Here is a 22,375-nt window from a genome sequence, read left to right as displayed (position 1 = left end):
GCATCTCTTGTAAGGTTGGTCTGGTTTTAACAAATTCCCTTAGTGTCTGCTTATCTGGAAATCTCCTAATTTCACCATCATATTTGAGGGACAATTTTGCCGGATAGATAATTCTTGGTAGAAAATTTTTCTCTTTCAGGGTTTTATATATACCATCCATTGCCTTCTCACTTGCATGGTTTCTGCTGAGAAATCAGAGCTTAGTCTTATTGATTGCCCTTTGCTGGTAACTTTTCATTTTTCCCATGCTGCATTCAGAATTCTTTCTTTGTCTTTGGTTTTGGTGAGTTTGATTATGATATGTCTTGGTGATTTTCTTTTGGGGTCTATCCTGTTTAGGGTTTGTTGAACTTCTTGAATGGATATCCTCTTGTATTTCATCATATTAGGGAAATTCTCTTCAACAAATCTTCAGTAATTTTCTGTGAGGTTTTATTTGTCTCTTCCTGCTGCAATTCCAACCACACATAAGTTATTCCTCTTGATGGTAGCCCACATGAATCTTAGGCTTTATTCATTTTGTTTTTATCTTTTTTCTGATTGATCCCTTAACAAAGTAGTATAGAGGTATTCTGTCTTCTGTTGCTTTGATTCTACTCTTTTGCTCATTCAATGTGTTATCTATTTCAGAAATATTAGTACTAATCTTCTGGATTTCTATCTGTAGATTTTATATCATTTCATTCTGATTTCTATTTTTTTACTTACTTTGTCAGTCTGTTCTTGTATTGTTTTTCTAAATTGTTCTAGAGTTTTGTCTGTGTTTCCTAATTTTATTGTTTTCTTTGATTTGTCTCTCAATCTATGCAAGGTACCCAGTATAATTCTTTTTAATTCCTTCTCAGGTAGTTTCAATACCACCTCTTCTTCACAGGTGTTGACATTTGACTGCTAACCAGAAAGTTGGTGGTTCAGAAACCCAGTGGGGGTCTCTGAGTGAGTTTGTTTTTTTGTTTTCCCAGAACCTTGTTTGTACTGCTTTATCTTGCTTCTTGTGTGGTCTGGGGTGGTCAGTTTTCTCTGAGACATTGTGATGCAGTTGTATTTATATTTAATTGGTGATTGTATATTGGTGTGCTTTGCCCAGGGTTCATCCCCCCATCATTGTGTTTTGATGTACCTAAGTGAGCAGGGCTATTGTGCTTCTCTGCTTGCTATTTGGCAGCACGTAGGCACTCACCACCTATCTCCTGATGGGTGTGATAGAGAATGAGAGTGTGTAAAGAGCAGTTGAGAGTGAGTTGGGCTGGTATTGGCCACTATCTTTCACCAGTGAGTTGGTGCAGAAGCAAGTTTTGGCCATCACACAGGGGTGGGGCTGCAGGAAGTGTGAGTATGATTAGGTTGTGGGTACACGGTTGCTAACTCCCACCTGGTTAGACAAAAAAGGAAAACCACAAAAAATGTACAAACAAGAGAACAATAAATACAAACTGCATAAACAAACAGTAGCAATCAAAAAAGAAAGGCAATAAATTAAAATTAAAGACAAAAGGCAAAGAGAAAAGGAGGGGGAAAAAAACCCTCCAATATCTGTGGATGGGGGAAGATAAAAGAGCAAGAAAAAAATAATAATATAGAAAAATGAAAAAAGAAAAATAAGAGATGGGAGGAACCAAAAGAGAAAAAGAAGACAATAAAGGAAAAAGAAGACAACCAGGAAAAGGGAAGGGGAAAACAAAAACCAAGAACTAGAGAAGGAAAAGAGGAAAAATAAAAAGAGGAAGAAAGGAGAAAGAATAAAACAATAAAAACAAAAAATTTGAGAGGAGGGCTGGGCACCTGGGCTCTGTCAGAGCACCCAGACCAGGGTAGAATTCCTGCCCATCCCGAATGTGAGTGGAAGTGGGGGATGGCCACACCTCTGTTCATCAAAAGGGTGTGGAGTACAAGAGTAACAAGCAGAATATCACACCTTTCTAGTTGTCAGCCTCCAGTGCAGTTGCCCACCTGTGGTGTGCTCAGCAGGTGGAGCCTATTCTTAGGTTGCTGCCCAGATCTGAACATGGCTTTCAGTTATTCAAAATTGCCACATCCTCAGGACAGCTGATAGTCCACAGCTCTGTTTGTCTCCTTATTCACTGTTTTCCTTTCTAGTCATCTGCCACAAGTGTACTAGTGAACTATGTTCATTCAGATTCTTCTACTAGTTGGTATTTAATCTACTTCTTCATCCTTTCTTTCAAAGCTAAGGGTTTCAGGATTATCTTCTGTGCCTGTTTCAATTGGTTTCTCATTTCTTTGTTGCAGAAGGTCTCCATAGCTTGTCTGCCTATTTTGTCTTCCCAGATGTCTTCTATTACTGCCTCTTTTTATTGGCTTTTTTACTAAATCTCAATTATCCTTTAAAGGTGCTCTGGGGGCATGGTAGTTAAGGCATTAGCTTGCTAACCAGAAAATTGGTGATTTGAACCCACCAGCCATTCTGATGGAAGAAGATGAGGTGGTTTGCATCTGTAAAGATTTACACCCTTGGAAACCCTATGTGGGATGCTGTGAGCCAGAATTGACTAGATGGTAGTGAGTTTGGGTTTTTTAATCATGCTTTAAGGAGCCCTGGTGGCACAAAGTTTAAGCGTTTGGCTGCTAACTGAAAGGTTGGTGGTTCAAGCCCACCAGCTGCTCTGTGGGACAAAAGACCTGGTGATTTGTTCATAAAAGATTACAGCCTGGGTAAGTTCTACTCTGTCACAGGGGGTTGCCATAAGTCAGAATTGACTGGATGGCTTTCAACAACAATCATCCTTTAGATCGCCACTGAGATATTTCTTCTAGAAAGATTTCCTTGACTGCGGCTTTCTATTCAACCCCCACTCAGAATTCCTTCTATATGCTCCATAGTAATGTGTATTTGCACTTACTACATTCTTGGAATTACCTAATTACTTATCTGTCTTTCAGTAGAGTAAACTGTAAGCTCTGTGAGCATGGAATCCATATAAGAGAATATATAAATGCATGAGTGATTTGAAAACCTGACTAAAGATAATAAATTTTTAATGGTAAGAAATAGTCATGGAATAGTGTAAGCAATAAAGAGATATTATGAAGGATGCACTGCAGTAGTAAAGTAAAAACTTTAAGTGATGGAAACAGCTCATTAAGCATAAAATGATGTTTGTCACTGTACTTTTAATAGTTTAATCATAAATTTATTACCATATTATGATAGGATAACAACACTTCTTAACTTTTTTTAGCCTAATATTCCCTCTGTTGTAAGAAGGGACCATTCCCTGGAGAAGGATGTCATGCTTGGTAGGGTGGAGGGTCGACGAAAGAGGGGGAAGCCTTCAAGGAGATGGATTGACACGGTGGCTGCGATGGTGGGCTCAAGGATAGCAGGGATTGTGGGGCTGGCACAGGATCGGGCTGTGTTTCGTTCTGCTGTGCATGGGGTCGCTATGAGTCGGAAACGACTCGTCGGCACTTAACAACAACAACAACAACAAATATTCCCTCTTGCCTATCACATGCCTTTAAGTCCCTTCACCACCCTGGTGTCTCTCCTCTGAAGATACTATAGTTTGTGTAAGTCACCAGACTAAAATATGTTACCATTATACTAGTCAACTACCATAGAGAATAGGACAGTCATCTCTCTCAGCCTAGGAATTATATTAATTTAGGCCAGAACAATATTTTTTGGGGGCAATCTGTCACATTATTATTATTATTATTATTATTATTGCTTGCTCTGTGTTATTGGGAGTCACTAACTAGACAGAGTAAATGCTTATTGTATGACCTCAAAATTTATTTCACAGTATTGGTAATTTTCAGTTTGAGGAACTTTTGTTTTGTTTTGCTGATCCCTAAGTAGCATAGTGCCTAAGGCACTTGACTGCTAACCAGAATGCTGGCGGTTCAAACCCACCAGCCACTCCTCGGAAGGAAGATGTGGCAATCTACTTCCGTAGTGATACTGCCTCGGAAACCCAAGGAGGGGTCGCTATGAGTCGGCTCCAACTTGACGGCACATAACAACAACAAAGTAGATGATCTTCCTTCTATTAGATTTTCCTACCTTATATTACTCTTTGAGAAAATAGGTCTAGTATACTATTATAGAATATGAGTGTGTGTGTGTGTGTGTGTGTGTGAGTGAAAATGTGTGTTTCCAGCCAAACCATAATAGATCTGTCTGATAGAAAAGACAAGATAGATTTTTGTCTGCTGTTTTTCCCTTAATTATGTCTACAAATATTTAGTAAGTATATACTGTATGTTCATCACTAGAGATTTAATAATAAGATACATTCCCTGCCCTGAGGATATTTTGGCATGGGGGGCAAGATTTCAATAATGTGTCATAAATGCTACTGTAGGAGCAAACAAGGGGCTCCATAGCACACTGACCATCTCACCCAGCTTTGAGGAAAACTTCTCAAAGTTGGTTTTACCTAATCTGGTTTTAGAAGGATTTAAGGGAATTAGCTAATAAAAAGGTGGAGTAATGTATGCAAAGGTCCTGAGACAAGAAGCAGTAAGTAGTGCCAGGAAGTAGTTTGATGTACCTAGAATGTGCTTTGGTGAAAAGTGTTGAGAAAGAAGGCAACACAAGATCTGGAGAAGTTTACAAGCCTTACTTTTTGAGGGCTTTTTTCTTGAGTACTATGAAGCAATATTAAAGGTATTAAAACTGGGGAGTGACAGATTTGCTCTTTAGAAAATACTCTTGAGTAGTGTGTAGAATGGATTGGAAAGCACATGCCTGGAAATAGGAAGACCGTTTTGGAAACTGGTGGTGAGAGATGAGAGTGAATTGAAATTAAGCTGTTAATGATAAAGATCGAAGTTGATTGAATTTAAAGGTTTTAAAAAGTTGAAGCCAAAGGACTTGATGATTAGTTTGTTGTTGTTGTTATATGACTTCAAGTAGGACCCAACTCATAGCGGCCCCTCCTTGGGTTTCCAAGGGAGTATCACTACGGAAATAGATTGCCCAACCTTCCTTCCAATGATTAGTTTGTTGTTGTTGTTATTATGTGCTGTTGAGTCGGGCTCGACTCATAGTGATTCCTCCCTGGGTTTCCGAGGCAGTATCACTATGGAAGTAGATTGCCCAACCTTCCTTCCAAGGAGTGGCTGCACCAGCTTCTGGTTAACAGTCAAGTGCCTTAGTCACTATGCTACCAGTTTAAGGGGCTATAAAGGAAAAGGAGGAGGTGAGAGTGAAAATAATATTAGCTAACATTTACTGATTACTTAACTATGTACAAGGTACTAATCTAGTATTTACATTTATTATCTCACTTAATCTTTGCCACAAGCCTACGAGGTAGATACAGTTTTATTATTCCCATATCAGTGTTGAGGAAATTGGTTTAAAAAGATGCCTACTTAGATAGTATGTTAACATAGGAAGGTTGGCAGCATTTTAGACAAGTTAATTGTGAAATTCTATTGGCATATTCCTTGTAAGTAAAAATAAAATTATATAAAATGTGTAGATAAAATGCTAAGTACAGTGCCTGGTTCTTACTAAGCATTCAAATACTAGCAGTGATGTTGATTTCTAGTGGATTATTGTATATCGGATCTGGAACTCAGCAGAGAAAAAGTTCAGCTAGAGATATTTGGTCATCTGTACAATAGAGATGATCATTGAAGCTGTGAGAATAGATAAGATCACTTGGAATATGTATGTAGAGTAAAGGGGAAAGGCAGAACCATAAAGAACACCATCATTAAAGAGAGAGGTAGAAGAAAAGATACTCTGTCTTCTAGTTTCATTGATTTTATCACCCTTCATTAATTATAGATCACACAGTCTTTTTGTTTATCTACAGATGAATATTTCTGCTTTATGCAGTGTTGGTCTGATATTATTCCTTCCTTTACTAAGTGTAAGGTACTCTGGTGGTGCAGTGGCTAACCAGAAAATCAGTGGTTCAAACCCACCAGCAACTCTGCAGGAAGAAGATGAGGCAATCTCTTCTATAAAGATTTACAGCCTTGGAAATCTGTGGATCACTGTGGTTTGGAATTGATGAGATTGCTGTGGGTTTGGTTTGGTTTGCTTACTAAGTGTGGTAGTATGCATCCTTAACTGTACAAATAATTATTTTTCTTTTTCTTTTTTTACTAAAAAGTTGTTAAACAACAATCATGAAGGAAGGAAAATGACCCTAATATGCCACTAACGTTGACATTTTTATTTATGTGCACTAAACTGTCCCCTTTGGCCACAATCTTGCAGTCATATAGACCAGATTAAAGAATTTGTTTCTCCCAGTAGTAACGAGGAATCACTGAAATGTTTAAATATGGAAGTGACATGATGAGTTTGTATTTTGAAAAGAACCCAACTAAATTGGAGGAAGATTAGAGTGGATGCAAAGAAACATGAAGCAGTTGCCAGTGGCATAGGTGAGGGTAGTAACATTGGCATGAAGGGAAGTAAGAAATGCCTTGAAAATAAATTTGACAGTTTTAAAAAGGAGGGAGATGGATTGATAAGAGAGAGAGGATGTATGGATGATAAATGCTGATTTTCTGAAAACTTACCGCATGGAGAATTGAAAGGACCACATTTGGTGGAAGGAAATAATGTGTTACTGAATTCCATCATGGACATGTGGAATTCAAGGCACATTTATACTTCTGTGTTTAATAGTAGCAAAAGCCTGAAAGTAGTTAAAAGTTCATGGTACTTGCCAAAGGGCCTGTGAGGCCACATCTTCTGACCTCCTCTGACTACACAAGAAGAGGACAGACTCACCATCAGCAGACTAATGCCTGCTTCTATAAGGCCAGACATACCGCCACCCGCAGCCCTGCTACTAACCTTGATACCAACCATTCCTCCCATTGTACCCACCACCTCTCTGCTGGGTCCAATAATTTGCTCCAGTGGCCACAGAATGCACAGATTTATTAGAGTTTATTAAGGAAGCAACGAGCTAAAATTCAAATTCAGGAATGCACTCAGTCTCTCTCAGCCAGCCTTCTCTCAGCCGACCATCTCTCTCAGTCTCTCTCAGTAATACATCTCTCTCTCAGCAGTGCGTGTCTCTCACCTCTCTCTCTTAGCAGCATGTCTCTCTTACGTTTCTCAGCAGTGTGTTTCTCTCAGCAGCGCATCTTTCTCAGCTGTCAGTCAAAGAGACTACTTCTGCCTCTAGGAGGGCTCCTTTTGAGCCTAGCAGAGTGGCCAAAACCAACCAATCCAAAACATCAGAGTTCTACACACCTGAGAGAGAGTGAATTTCCCAGAAGATTGCTTCATACTGCTCCAACATAAATATCACATCTGGATAACTTTAACAGTCAGGAGCTACTTAGTTGCTCATAGCAAGTTCCACCACAGAGTTTACAGACTGCTGGAAAAGCCATGTAATTTACTGTACTGCAGTAGGGGAATGGCTAAGTATATTATGGCATGTGAATGTACTGAAATATTATGCAGCCTTAAACGTGGTAAGTACAAGACCATGCAATATTTGCTATAAATGAAAAAGAAAAGACAAAAAAATAAAACCCACTGCTGTCAAGTCAGATCCAACTCATGGCGACACCTCCTTGGGTTTCCAAGGCGGTATAACTATGGAACTAGATTGCCCAATCTTCCTTCTGAGGAGTGGCTGGTGGGTTTGAACCCTCAGCCTTCTGGTTACCAGTCAAATGCCTTAGACACTGTGCCACCAGAGCTTCTAAGTGAAAAAAGCAGGATACAAAACTCGGTAATAATTGTAACCATATAAGAAAACATCCAAAGAAAGAGTACTGAAAATAAAGATCATAAGATTTTAGCAATAATTCTATTAGTGTGGTGGGATGGTGATTAAATTTTTAAAATCTCTATTTTCTGTGTTGTAAAAAACATGAACCTTAGAAATTACAATTTTTAGTACCAGGTTTGCTTCTTACGTCATTGTTTTATAATGATCCATGTTTAAATGGAGTCCCCTGGGTGGTGGAAATATTAATGTGCTTGGCTGCAAACTGAAAAGTTGGAGGTTTGAGTCCATCTAAAGTCTTGCATGATCTCTTTGAGGAGCCCTGGTCACACAGCAGTTAAGTGTTTAGCTGCTAACCAAAAGGTCAGCAGTTTGAACCCCCCACCTGTCCATGGAAGAAAAGTGTAACAGTTGCTTCTGTAAAGATTTATAGCATTGAAAATACAGAGTCATTGAGTTGGAATCGACTCCATGGCGCAATGGGTTTGAGTTTGGTTGGAAAACCCTTTGAGCACAGTTCTGTTCTGACACACATGGCTCACCATGAGTGGGAATCAACTCAACAGCAACTTACGGTATTTTTGTTTTGTTTTTTATGTTTAGATGATTGCTTCTGTAAACTGATCTAATAGTGATTATCGTAAAATCAGTATTACCTGTTTTAAACATGACCTCTGTTTTGTTCTTAAGTTGAACGAAAGCAAATGCTTATTTTGTAAAGTAAACATTTATTCTAGTGTTAGAGCTGTATTAACCAATAGACACTGCTGGTCACTTTGCCCACGTTTTCTTGGTTAACTTTTCCATCTGCCAGCTATGAACAGTCAGAGGCACTGAAAGCATTTTTCTTTTGCTTTTTACACATGAAATGCTCCTAAATCCATATCAGGCTTATCTTTGTGACTTTTACATTTGCGAACATAATTACCTTATAGTAGTAAGAATTAGCTGTGTTTTTAATATATACAATTAAACTGCAAGAAACTGACTATACTTTTGATTGTTGATTTGCTCTAATATCCTATGCTTAGAGGTTTTCTAAACAAGTTAAACCAAACCAAACCAAACCAGTTGCTGTCTGGTCGTTTCTGACTCATGACAATCCCATATGTGTCAGAGAAGAGCTGTGCTTATGCATAGAGTTTTCTTCAGTATTGCTTTGCTTTTCAATCTCTTTCCTTTCCACATAAAATTGGTGATTGGTTTTTCTATGTCCTTAAAGAGTATTAATGGAATTTAGATCAGGATTGCATTGTATATATATAGTTTGCTTTGGGTAATACTGACATTCCGACAGTATTTAGTCCTCCTATCCATGAGCCGGCCGACTCGACGGCACATAACAACAACAACAACAACAATCCATGAGCAAAGCAGCTTTGGTGGTGTAGTGATAAAGGCATTTGACTGGGAACAATATGAATAGTGATCCGAACCCACCAGCAGCTCTGCAGAATAGTAAGGTGGTCTGCTCCCGTAAAGATTTACAGCTTTGGAAACCCTGTGGGGGTCTCTATGAGTTAGAATGAACTCGATAGCAGTGATTTTGGTCCTTTTGTTTTATCCGTGAGCATGGTGTATTTTTCCATTTATGTAGGTATCTTTTAGTTTCCTGTAGTAGTGTTTTGTGGTTTTCTTTGCATAGGTCTGTTCTGGTTACCTAAAGCTGCTCTGAAAAGAATATACCACAAATTGCCTTGGCAAATAGGAGTTTATTCTCTTATAGTTTGGAGGAAGTCCAAGTTCAAAGTGCCAGGCTCTAGGGGCTGGGTGAAAGCCCCTCAGCTTTGGGCTTCAGCTCTGCCTCTGGCTCCTGGCCCACCGAAGCTAGAGGCATCTTTTCACAGGCAGCTACTAGCTGCTGAAGCTAGCAAGCCCAGGGTCGACAAATAATATGGCATAGTCCCGATGTTACCAAACCACATGGCAGACCATTGATTCAAATCCTTTGGAAGTCCCAAGGTGGGCAGAGCATGGCAGGCTGCTGAACAACACCACTACATGCAGGGTTCAAGCATTCAATAAGTCTTCTCCTTATGTACAGGAAGCAGACCACATCCCTAAGGCAGCTACTCAGCTGCTCACAGTAGATTCCACCATGGAGCTGATTACCAGTCTCATCATGGGGAATACTACATTCCACTGCCCAGCCACTCAGCCAGGCCCAGCCAAGTTGACACACAAACTTAACCACCACAGAGTCTTTTGTGTCCCTGGTAAGATTTATTCCTAAGTATTGTATCTTTTTAGTAACTATTGTAAATGTTTGTTTTCCTTATTTCCTACTCAGAGATCTCCTTGTTAGTATAGAGGAATCCAACTGATTTTTGTATGTTGATCTTGTATCTTAACACTTGGCCGAATCTTTCAGTTAGTTCCAGCGGTTTTCTTGCTGAGTCTCTCGGGCTTTCATGTATAGGATCATCATTTGCAGATAGAGACAGTTGTACTTTTTTCCCAACTTAGAAGCCTTTTATTTCTCTTTCTTGCCTTACTGCCCTGGGTAGGTCTGCAAAGACAATTTTGAATAGAAGTGGTAACAGAGAGAATCCTTGTCTGGTTCCTATTCATGAGAAGAATGTTTTCAGTCTCTCTCCATTGAGAATTTTGGCTGTTGGTTTTGCATATATGCCCTTTATTATTTTGAAAAATTTCTCTTCTATTCCTATTTTACTGAGAATTTTTATTAGCAGTGGATGATGAATTTTATCAAATGCCTTTTCTACATGGACTAATGTGATCATGAGGTTCTTTTCCTTTGTTTAATTTATGTGATGGATGACTGATTATTTTTTGGGTTTTTTTTTTTTTATGTTGAACCATCCTTGCATACCTGACATGAATCCCACTGCTTATGCTGTGTGTGTGTGTGTGTGTGTGTGTGTGTGTGTTTAATGCTGGATTCTGTTGGCTAGAATTTTGTTGAAGATTTTTTGTGTCTATATTCATGAGGGATATTGGTCTGTCATTTTCTTTTTTTAGGGGTATCTTTATCTGGTTTTGTTATCAGGGTTATGCTTGCTGCCTAGAATGAATTTGAGAGTATTGTATGTTCTAGAGTAGTTTGTGGAGCTCTGGTGGTATAGTGCCTAAGGCACTTGACTGCTAACCAGAAGGTTGGCGGTTCCAATCCACCAGCCACTCCTCTGAAGGAAGATTGGGCAATCTACTTCCATAGTAATACTGCCTCAGAAACCCAAGGAGGGGTCACTATGAGTCAGAGATGACTCGATGGCACATAACAACAACAACAGAATAGTTTGAGTAGAGGTGCCAGCTCTTCTCTGAACATTTGATAGACTTCTCCAGTGAAGTCACTTGGGCCAGGCATTTTTTCTTTTTTCTTTTTTTTTGTGTGTGGCAAAATTTTTAAGACCTGCTTGATTACTTTTTTTGTTATGAGTCTGTTCAAGTTTTCTATCTCAGTCTTTGTTAGTTTAGGTAGATCTTGTGTTTCTAGAAATTTGTCCATTTTTTCTGTTTTTTAATTTGTTGGAATACAGTTCTGTATAGTATTCTTTTATTATCCTTTTTATCTCTGTTGGTTCTGTTGTGATGTCACCATTCCATTTATTATTCATGTTATTTGTATCTTCTCATTAGTTAAATTTGCCAGTACCCAAACAAAAACCAAACTCATTGTGGTCAAGTTGATTGTGATTCATAGCGACCCCTCCTTTGGGTTCCGAGGCACAATCTCTATGGAAGTAGATTGCCCAATCTTCCTTCCAAGGAGTGGCTGGTCAATTTTGTTAATTTTTTTGAAAAACTAGCTTCTATGTTTGTTGTTTTTTTTTTCTGTTTTCTTTTCATTTATTCTGCTCTGATTTCTATTATTTCCTTCTGGAGATTGTAAGCTTCCTCTGTTGCTCATTTTCTAATTGTTGAAGTTGATGGGTCAAGGTGTTGATGTTGGCTATTTTTTATTTTTTGATATGTGGTATATTGCTATAAGTTGAACTCTGAGTACTGCTTTCACTGTGTCCCAAGGTTTTTCGTATGATATGTTTCATTCTCATTTGGTTATAACAATTTTTTATTTCACACTTTATTTCCTCTGTTACCCAGTAGTTCTTGAGCAGTGTTATTGAGTTTCCATGTGTTTGATTTCCCACCCCATCTACCTGTTATTGATTTTCAGTTTTATAGTGTTGTGATCCAAGAAGATGCTTTGTAGTATTTCGATGTTTTTAAATTTATTGAGGCTTGTTTTATGTCTTAACATATGATCTATTCTGGGGAATGATCTATGTGCACTGGAAAAAAATGTGTATTGTGTGTTTTCTTGAGTGGATTGTTCTATATATGTCTGTGAGGTTCAGTTTGTAGATTGTGTTGTTGAGATCTTCTGTATCTGTGTTGAGTTTTTTTCTATTTGTTCTCTTTCATGGAATGTGGTATATGGTAAGGTCTCTAATCCTCTTGGAGAATTGTCTATTTCTCCTTTCAATTAAGTTAATGTTTGCTTTATGTATTTTGGAGATCTTTCATTGGGTGCACAGATATTTATTATGGTTATGTCCTCTCAGTTGATTGACCCCTTTAATCATTATATAATACCTCTTCTTGTCCTTTATGTTGTTTTTGCCTTGAAGTCAATTTTATCAGAAATTACTATTGCCACTCCTGCTCTTTTGTCATTGCCATTCACTTGATACATTTTTTTCTAACCCTTGATTTTTAATTTATTTTTATCTTTGTCTGTAAGATGAATCTGTTATAGGCAGCAGATTGATGGATCTTGTTTTCTTAACCAGTCTTCCTCTCTCTTTCTCTTGACTGGTGCATTTAATCCATTCACAGTTAGTGTAATTAATGATAGGTATGAATTTATAGCTGTCATTCTTTTTTGTTTTTTATCGTGGTGTTGATGGTTTCTTTGTTCTGAATATATTTCTCTGCTGAGTTCATTTTCTATCGAGTTTTCTTTCCTTTTTTTCATTGCTGTTGATTTTGTTTTACTAAGTCCTTGTGATTTTCTTCTTTCTTATTTTGGTTAAAGGCTTATTAGTTTTCTTTGTATTTGCCTTTAGTAAATTCTTATCTCCCTAAATTTGGAACCGTTTTTTCTATATTGATATCATCCTGAGTTCCTCTCCATTTGGAAATTTTGTAATTATACTATTTATTCCCTCTATTTACTTTGTACTTGGTGTCATTTCCAAATGTTCTCTGTTTGTCAGATTGTAAGCTTGTTTTAGTTTTGAAAATTCTTTTTCTGGGTTTTTTTCTAGGTGGTGTTGTCATATGTCTTAATCTTAAATTGTCTTCTGTTGTTGATTTTTCATTGGAGGAACTTCCTTTAGCATTTCTTATAGGTTTGATTTGATTTTTACAAATTCTCTTAGTTTTTGTTTGCCTGGGAATGTCCAAATTTCACCATCATATTTGAGGGACAGTTGTGCTGGATATATTATTCTTGGTTGACAATTCTTTTCCTTCAAGTTTTGTATATGTCATCCCATTGCCTTCTTGTCTACATGGTTTCTGCTGAGAAATCAGAGCTTAGTCTTATTGGTTGTCCTTTGTAGGTAACATTTCACTTTTTCCAAGCTGCTCTCAAGATTCATGTTTGGCTTTGGAAAGTTTGATCATGATGTGTCTTGGTGATTTTCTCTTTCGGTCTACTCCATATGGGGTATGTTGAGTTTCCTGGATAGATATCTTTTCTTCTTTTATGATATTGGGGAAGTTTTCTGCTATCAAATGTTTGACAATTTTCTCTGTTATTTTGCCTCCTCTTTTTCTGGAATGCCTATCAGACATGCAAAGACGGCAAGGAGGCCACATGTTCTGACCTCCTCTAATCCCACAAGAGGAAGACAGGATTACCAGAAGTAACCCAAGGCCTATTACTGCAAGGCCAGACATGCTGCCTCCCTCCAGCCCTTTCTCCAGCCGTTCCTCCCAAAGCACCCACCACCTTTCTCCTGGGTTCGATAATTCGCTGCAGTGGCCACACAGAACTCACAGATTATGGAGTTTATTAGGGAAGCACCAGGCTACAATTTGAGTTCAGGAAAAATGCTCAGTCTCTCTCCCAGCTCACCGTCCCTCAGTCAACAGTCTCTCACAGTCTCTTTCCCAGCAGTGCTGGTCCCTCAGTGTCTCACTCAGCAATGCGTGTCTCTTGCGTCTCTTTCCCAGCAACACGTGTCTCTTTCAGGGGCGCGTGTCTCTTTCGGCAGCATGTCTTCCTCAACCAGCAGTCAGAGAGAGTTCTGCCTCTAGGAGGACTCCTTTTGAGCCTGGCAAGGTGGTCAAACTAGCCAATCATATCATCAGAACTCTAAGCACCTGAGAGAGAGTAGGAACCTCCCAGAACATTGTTTTGTGCCACTCCCAACAGAAATACTCCAGGTGGACACCTTCAGCAATCAGGAGGAGCTCCTCAGTTGCTCATAGAAAATCTCACCTTGAAGTTTACAAAGACTTATGGGTAGAAAAGCCACACTAAGTAATTTACTACACCATAGACATACGTTATTTATTTTAATATTGTTCCATATAACTCTTAGATTTTCTTTTCTTTCTTTTTTTTTTTCCATTTTTTTTCTGGTCTTTTCTCAAGATGGTGTCAAGGGATTTGTCTTCTAGCTTGGAAATGCAGTTTTCAACCAATTTGATTCTATTCTTTTGCCCTTCCACACTGTGTTAGCTATTTTTGTAATTTTAGTATTTATCTTCTGGTTTTCTAATTGCTATTTCTGTATGATTTCAAATTGTCTGTTTATTTTGCCATTTTGCTCTTATATGATTTTCCTGAATTCTTCAAGAGTGTTGTCTGTCTTTTCCTTTCTTCTCTTTATGGATTATGATTCTGTTCCATTGATCTATATTTCCAGCCTTTTGCTAATTCTACCTTCCCTTGATTACTGTAGCTTTATAATAAGTTTTGAAATCAAATTGTAAGTCCTTTTTGTTCTTTTTTTTTTTTCTTTCAAATTTTTACTATTCTAGGACTTTTCATTTCTATGCCAATTTTAGAATTAGCATGCCAGTTCCTCCAAAAAACTTACTGGGATTTTCACTGGAATTCTATTGGACCTAAAAATCAATTTAGAGAGATTCTAGTCTTTGGTCCCATAGACAAGGAACTCTGGTGGAGTTGTGTTTAAGGCATTTGGCTACTAACCAAAAGGTTATGTTTTAAACCCACTAGGTCCTCTGCAGAAGAAAGATGAGGCAGTCAGCTTCCTTGAAGATTTACAGCCTTGGAAACACTATGTGGTTGCTATGAGTCAAAATTGATTCAGTGGTAGTGAGATCCCGTAAACATGATCTGTCACTCCAAGTATTTAGGTTTTCTTTACTTTTTCTGAAAATGTTTTGTATTTTTCAGTTAGAACTAGTTTGTGCAAATATTTTGTTAAATTTATCCAAAATAATTCATGTTTTTTGAATCAATTATAAATCATTTTAAATTTAAGTTAATAATACTTGTTAAGTCACTGCCATCAGTTCTATTTCAACTTTTAGCGATCCCTGTTGGGATTCCAAGGCTGTCAGTGTTTACAGAAACAGATTGCCTCGTGTTTCTTCCGTGGAGCAGCTGTTGGTTTTGAATTGCCGACCGTTTGGTCACCAGTCAATGCCTTAACCACTACACCACAAGAGATCCTTATATTTGTTAGTACTATATATAAAAATATATACATAAAAACAATATATAAAAATACAATTGATTTTTTCACATTGACTTTTAATCTACAACCTTGAAAACCTTGACTAGTAGCTCTTTGATAGATTACTTGAGATTTTCTGAGTATGTGATAATGCTTTCTGCAAATAAAGTCAGTGATGCTTCATCTTTTCCAATCTGTGTACCTTTTCTTTTTTCCCTTTACGGCTATTGCTTAGTAAAGACTTTTAGCATAATGTTTAATTTTAAGTGGTGAGAATAGATATGCTTCACTGCTTCCCAGTCTGAGGAAGTAGGAAAGCATTCTGTTATATCATTAAGTATGATATTACCTATAGTTTTGCCATTTATCAGGTTGAAGAAGTGAATAGGTTTTGAATTTTTGCAAAGCCTTTTTCTGCTTCTTGAAATGATCATATGGTTTTACTTTTTATGTCCATTATTATGGTACATTAGTTAATTTTTCAAATTTTAAACCAACCTGGCATTTCTGTGGTAAATCCTACTTGAACATACTATGTTGTTATTTTTTTATATTGCTGTATTTGGTTTGATAATAAACATATGTTTTCATATATGTTTATGAACAGTATTGGTCTGTAACTTACTTTTCTTGTGAAATCTTTGGTATCAGGCTAATACCTCATAAAATGAGTTTGGAAGTCTTTTCCCCACAATGACCCTTTTCTCTTTAAAAGAGTATAATTTCTTCCTTAAATTTAGATATTGTTCTGTAGTTGTTTTTATTCTGTGTCTGGTTTTGGTATTAAAGTAATAATGACCCCATACAATGAGATGAAAATTATTTTATCTCCTTTTTCTTCCTGAAGAGTTTCTTTAGAATTGGTATTGTTTCTTCCTTAAATGTTTGATTGCATATTTTAGTATTTGAAGGGGTGTGTGTGTGTGAAATTTTAATTATAACTTTACTTCTGGTTTCCTATTTCTTCTTTTATCACGTTTGACAATCTGTATCCTAATAAGACTTCCAGAGATTTGTCCATTTCTTCTAAATTGTTAATAAGTTGTACTTACTATTACAGTTTCAATGTCTGTAAGACCTTTAGTAAAAATTTGTTTCCTTCTCAATATTGATATTTGGTGGATTTGCTGTCCTTTTTTCTTTATCAATGTATGTAAAGGTTTGTCGTTTTATTGATCTTTTAAAAAAAAAAAAAAAACAGCTTTTTGGTGTCATTGATTTTTTTTTTCCTGTCTTTCATCCTTTTTTTTTTATTAAATTTTCCTTATTATTTACTTTGTTTAATTTTTATGTGAGCTTGTTTTTTTACATTTTTAAAATGAAAGCTTAGATCATTGTTTCATACTTTTCTTTTTTTCTAATAAATTATTGAAAGCTGTATAATTTCTTCAGAAGTCTGCTTTATCTGTTTGCCCAAACCTTTTGTATGTTGTATTTCTATAATAATTTAGTTCAAAATATCTTCTAAATTCAGTTTTCATTTTATTTTGATCCATAGTTATTTAGAATCAAGTGCTTTAATTTCCAAATATTTGGAATTTTTCTAGATATTCTTATTGAATTCTAATTTAGTTGTGTTGTGGTTAGAAAACATACTCTGTTAGATTTTAATCTTTTGGGATGTATTTGGAACTTGTTTGGTTTCCTTTGTTTGTTTTTTACCAGCATATAGTCTATCTTGGTGCATATTTCAGTTGCACTAGAGAGTAATGTGTATTCTACAATGTATGATGTAACTAATTGGATTAAGGTGGTTGATGAGGTTGTTTAGATTTCCTATTTCCATAATGATTTTTCTTTCTAGTTGTACTGCTAGTTCCTAATAAAGTTATGGTAAAATCTCCAAGTAGAATTTTTTACTTTAGTTCTTAGTTTTGCTTTGAACAGTTCTATTTTTTAAAGAAATTCAAAGAAAAAAAAAGAATTTCAAATTCATACACATACATGTATATTCAAATCTTTTATAAATTCCCACATATTTGCAATTATTTGTGTTATTCCTTCCTGTAAATCGAAATCACCATGTTGTATTATATTCCTTCAGCTTTTAGCATGTCCTACAGTACAGCTCTGCTGTTGATGAGTTCTCTGGGTTTTAGCTTACTGGAAATAATATTTCACTTCAGTTTTTGAATCATAGTTTCTATGTCAGAGCTCTGGTGATATAGTGCCTAAGGCATTTGACTGCTAACTAGAAGGCTGGCAGTTCAAACCTACCAGCCACTCCTCGGAAAGAAGATTGGGCAATCTACTTCCATAGAGATACTGCCTCAGAAACCCAAGGAAGGGTCACTCACTATGAGTTGAATCGATTCAACAGCAGTGAGTATACATATATAATTTTTTAAAGTTTTCTTTATGTACATACATAATATTTTTAAGTTTTTTTATATACATATATAATTTTTGGTTGATATGACATTCTCGTATCTCTGACCTTCATTGTTTCTGATGAGAAATCAACTGTTAATTATATCATTGCACTCTTATATGTCATGTGTCATTTTTCCCTTGCTGCTTCAGTAGTTTCATTAGGACGTGCCTAGATTTGGTTTTCCTTGTGTTTATCCTCATTGATAAGGAGCTCTGGTGGAATAGTGCCTAAGGCATTTGACTGCTAACCAGAAGGTTGGTGGTTCAAACCCACCAGCCACTCCACAGGAGGAAAAGTAGGCAATCTACTTCCATAAAGATTTACCGCCTTGGGAACTCAAAAGGGGTCTGCTATGAGTAAGAATCGACTCGATGGCAGTGAGTTTGGTTTTGGTATCCTAGTTGATGTTTCTTGTACTTCTTGGATGCTTTTCATCAATTGTGGGGAATTTGAAAGTGTTATTTTTTTCAAATATCGTTTCCTCTTCTTTCTGTGTCTCAGTGTCTGGGACTCATTAAACATTGATTGGATGGCTTCATTTTCTGTTTGTTTTTCTTCATTTTCATCTTCTCTGTTCCTCAGGTTGGGTGATTTGTATTGATCTTTCTTCAGGTTTACTTTTTTTTTTCCTTCCTCCATCTCCAGTCTGTTTGAGTTCACCTAGTGAATTTTTCAGTTTATGTGTCACACTTTTCAGCTCTAAAATTTCCATTTTGGTTTGTTTTTATATTTTGGATTTGTGTGTTGATTCTCCCTTTCTGCTCACTTATTGATGCCATATTTTCCTTTAATACTTTGAACAATTAAAGAACCACAATACTTAATGTGTGATATTCTTTATGAGCCAATCTCTTCTTTACCTGAAAGGTGACCTCCAAAAATTCTTTTAATTTTTTAAACACATTTATAATGTCTGCTTTGAAGACTTTTCCTGCTAAATCCAACTTCTTTGCCCATTTGATGTAAAGTTCTGACCCCATGGGGATCTCTAATGTAATCATGTAGTTTAATAGACACGCATATAGGTAGGCAGAATTTACACTCACATATTGACTCTCTCTTTCTATGGTTCTCAGCTCTGACTTATGTCTTCAGACACCTGAAGTGAATAAGCCTTCAGCTTTCTGAAGCCCAAGCTGCTATTAGATTGCAAAATGCAACCTTCAGAGAAACAGCAGTCTTGGAGAGTCCACATGATTCAGTTATGTCTTTCAAATTTAGTCAGTTCTGTCTTTTCTGCCTCCTGTTTCTTCTTCTTCATGCATAACTTAGTGGTAAACTAGGGACTTGGGCAGTCTATAATCATATTTTTAGGCTTGATCTTTCTGGGGCTCTCTTATTCTCAGTATTCCTTCCCTCAGCTTCCAGCTGTTTTGACAACTCTGAGGTCTATACTCTGCCACCTCAAGCTGGAAAGGATATTATTTAATGCTGCCAGAGTTAAGGAGGGTTAGGAAAACTCCAGCCAAAAACTTGAAATTGTCATGTCATGACCACTATCTTGCAGCCAGCTTTTTGTCTCTTTCCAGGTCTTTCCAATTTTATTAATGTTAATCATCAGGCTATATACACTAAGTGCTTAATTACTGTGACATGAAATAAATGAGGTATGCCTTTACACACTATTTGATAGATAATGGACATGTAAGAGGCACAGCATCTAAGAAATTGCCATGTACCTTAATAAACAAAAAGTCTATGACTTCTTTATTATAATCATACATTACCCTCTAAATTTTGTGGACTGTTGTTGTTGTTAGGTGCCATTGAGTTGTCTCTGACTCACAGCAACCTTATGTACAACAGAACAAAACACTACCCAGTCCTGTGCCAGCCTCACGATCCCTGCTGTACCTCAGCCCACCGTTACAGGCCATCTTGTTGAGGGCCTTCCCCTTTTTTGTTGACCCTCCACTTTACCAAGCGTGATATCCTTCTCCAGAGAATGGTCCCTTCTGACAACATGACCAAAGTAGGTGAGATGAAGTCTGGCCATTCTCACTTCCAGTGAGCATTCCAGCTGTATTTCTTCCAGGACTGATTTATTTGTTAGTTCCTTTAGCAGTCCATGGTACTTTCAGTATTCTTTGCCAACACCACAACTCAAAAACATCAACTCTTCTTTGGTCTTGCTTATTCATTATACAGCTTTCACATGCATATGAGCCAAATGAAAATACCATGGATTGGGTTGTTGTTGTTATTATGTGCCATCGAGTCAGACCCAATTCATAGCGACCCCTTCTTGGGTTTCCAAAGCATTATCACTACAGAAGTAGATTGCTCCATCTTCCTGTGGATTTGGTTAGGCGCACCTTAGTCTTCAAGGAGGCATCTTTGCTCTTCAGCACTTGAAAGAGGTCTTTTGCAGCAGATTTGACCAGCACAATACATCTTCTGGTGTCTTGAGTACTGCTTCTATTGGTGTTGATTTTAGAACCAAGTAATATGAAGTCTTCTTTTCTCCATTTATTGTGCTGCTGCTTTTTTGGTCCAGTTGTGAGGATTTTTGTTTCCTTTATATTGAGATGTAATCCATTCTGCAGACTGTAGTCTTGAATCTTCATCAGTAAGTGCTCCAAGTCATCCTTACTTTCAGCAAGCAAAGTTATATCATCTGCATATCGCAGGTTGTTGATGAGTCTTCCACCACCAATCCTGATGCCACATTCTTCTTCATATAGCCCAGCTTCTCATATTATTTTCTCAGCATACAGATTGAATAAGCATAGTAAAAGGATCCAACCCTGGTGCACTCCCTTCCTGATTTTAAACCATGCACTATCACCTTATTCTGTTTGAATGGCAGCCTCCTGATGTATGTATAGGTTTCTCATGAGTACAATTAAGTGTTCTGGAATTACCATTCTTCTCAATGTTATCCATAATTTGTTATGATCCACACAATCGAATGCTTTTGCATAGTCAATAAAACACAAGTAAATATCTCCCTGATACTCTTTCAGCTGACATCAGCAATGATATCCCCCAAACCAGGTCCTGTTCTGAATCCAGTTTGCATTTCTGGAAGTTCTTTGTCAATATACTGCAGCAACTGTTTTTGAATTTTATGGATATCAAGTGTGATATATGGAGAATGATCTGTAGAGTGATCTGTTAAAGCTACCTACTTGCCCTTGACTATGTAGACAAATCACTTAGCTTATGTAACTAAGCATTATGAAGACATAATTATTGCTCCACCTCACTTGTTTTAATACTCCTTAAAAGTGAGGATGGTGAAACGTCATCTCTTATACTTTGGTTATGTTATCAGGAGGGACCTGTCTGTGGAGAAGGATATTTATGCTTGGTAAAGTAGAGGCTCAGCAAAAAAAAGAGGAAGACCTGTGCAGTGCAGTAAATTACTTAGTGTGGTTTTTCTACCCATAAGTTTTTGTAAACTCCAAGGTGGAATTTTCTGTGAGCAACTGAGGAGCTCCTGATTGCTGAAGCTATCCACCTGGGTTATTTCTGTTGGGCGTGGCACAATACAATGTTCTGGGAGGTTCCCACTCTCTCTCACGTGCTTAGAGTTTTGATACTGTGATTGGCTAGTTTGACTACCCTTCCAGGCTCAAAAGGAGGCCTCCTGGAGGTAGAACTCTCTCTGACTGCTGGTTGAGGAAGACGTGCTGCCAAAAGAGACATGTGCCCCTGAAAGAGACACGTGTTGCTGGGAAAGAGGCACAAGACACACGCATTGCTGAGTGAGACACCGAGGGACCAGCACTGCTGGGAAAGAGACTATGAGAGACTGTTGGCTGAGGGATGGTGGGCTGGGAGAGAGCCTGAGCATTTTTCCTGAACCTGAATTGTAGCCTGTGGTGCTTCCCTAATAAACCCCATAATCTGTGAGCTCTGTGTGGCCACTGCAGCAAATTATCAAACCCAGGAGAGAGGTGGTGGGTGCTTTGGGAGGAACAGTTGGAGCAAGGGTTGGAGGGGGGCGGCAGCATGTCTGGCCTGGCAGGAATAGGCCTTGGGTTACTGCTGGTAATGCTGTCTTCCTCTTGTAGGGTTAGAGGAGGTCAGAACATGTGGCCTCCTTGCCATTTTTGCAACCTGCAATAAGATGGATTGACACAGTAGCTGCAACAGTGGACTCAAACATAGCAATGATTGTGAGGATGATACAGGACCAGGCAGTGTTTCTTTATGTTGTACACAGGGTCACTATGAGTTGGAACCAACTCAAGGCACTTAACAACAACATGTAAACAAGTCATTTAACATTTGTAATGGAGCATTATGAAGACATAATTGTTGCCCCACCTCACGTACTTGTTTTATGGAGAAAAGTTGTAAAATCATGTATGTTTGGTATATAATGGGATTTTGACTGTATTTTTATTTTTATTTTTTTACAGAGGAAGATAAATATAATATTTATTCACCTTTGTTCTTCAAGTATTTCCTGGCAGAAGGAATCGTCAATGGGCACACTTCATTGGTCGCATCTGCTAAAGAAGACCCTGCTGATATTTTACAGGTAGAGAATACACAAATTCAATATCTAAAAAATTATATAGTCTGCACTTATATGACACAGTGAACATTTCATGGAAAAAGATAGTTATATATATAAACAGGAGGAGAGGAAACTCAGGCCCGCCCAAAACAGCAGGACCGGAGAGCAGGAGAAAGGGGATAAAAGCCAGGAACCCAGACAGAGGAGCAGTCAGCCCCAGGGA

The 22,375-nt window shown here is 37.6% G+C and overlaps 1 protein-coding gene across 1 annotated transcript in view; it reads left to right on the top strand.

Annotated features, from left to right (window-relative positions):
- ELP4 (elongator acetyltransferase complex subunit 4) overlaps positions 1-22,375 on the top strand; it is a 367,989-nt gene that overhangs the window by 24,774 nt on the left and 320,840 nt on the right. Inside the window, exon 3 of the mRNA XM_007943295.2 lies at positions 22,052-22,173. Within this exon, the coding sequence (XP_007941486.1) occupies positions 22,052-22,173 (122 nt within the window). The remainder of the gene's footprint in view (positions 1-22,051; positions 22,174-22,375) is intronic.

Source organism: Orycteropus afer, unplaced genomic scaffold (assembly GCF_000298275.1).
Source record: "Orycteropus afer afer isolate SDZICR_OR568_19922 unplaced genomic scaffold, OryAfe1.0 scaffold00103, whole genome shotgun sequence".
Lineage (NCBI taxonomy): Eukaryota > Metazoa > Chordata > Mammalia > Tubulidentata > Orycteropodidae > Orycteropus > Orycteropus afer.
The sequence above is the reverse complement of the archived record's forward strand: the minus strand, read 5'-3'. Positions and strand labels throughout refer to the sequence as shown.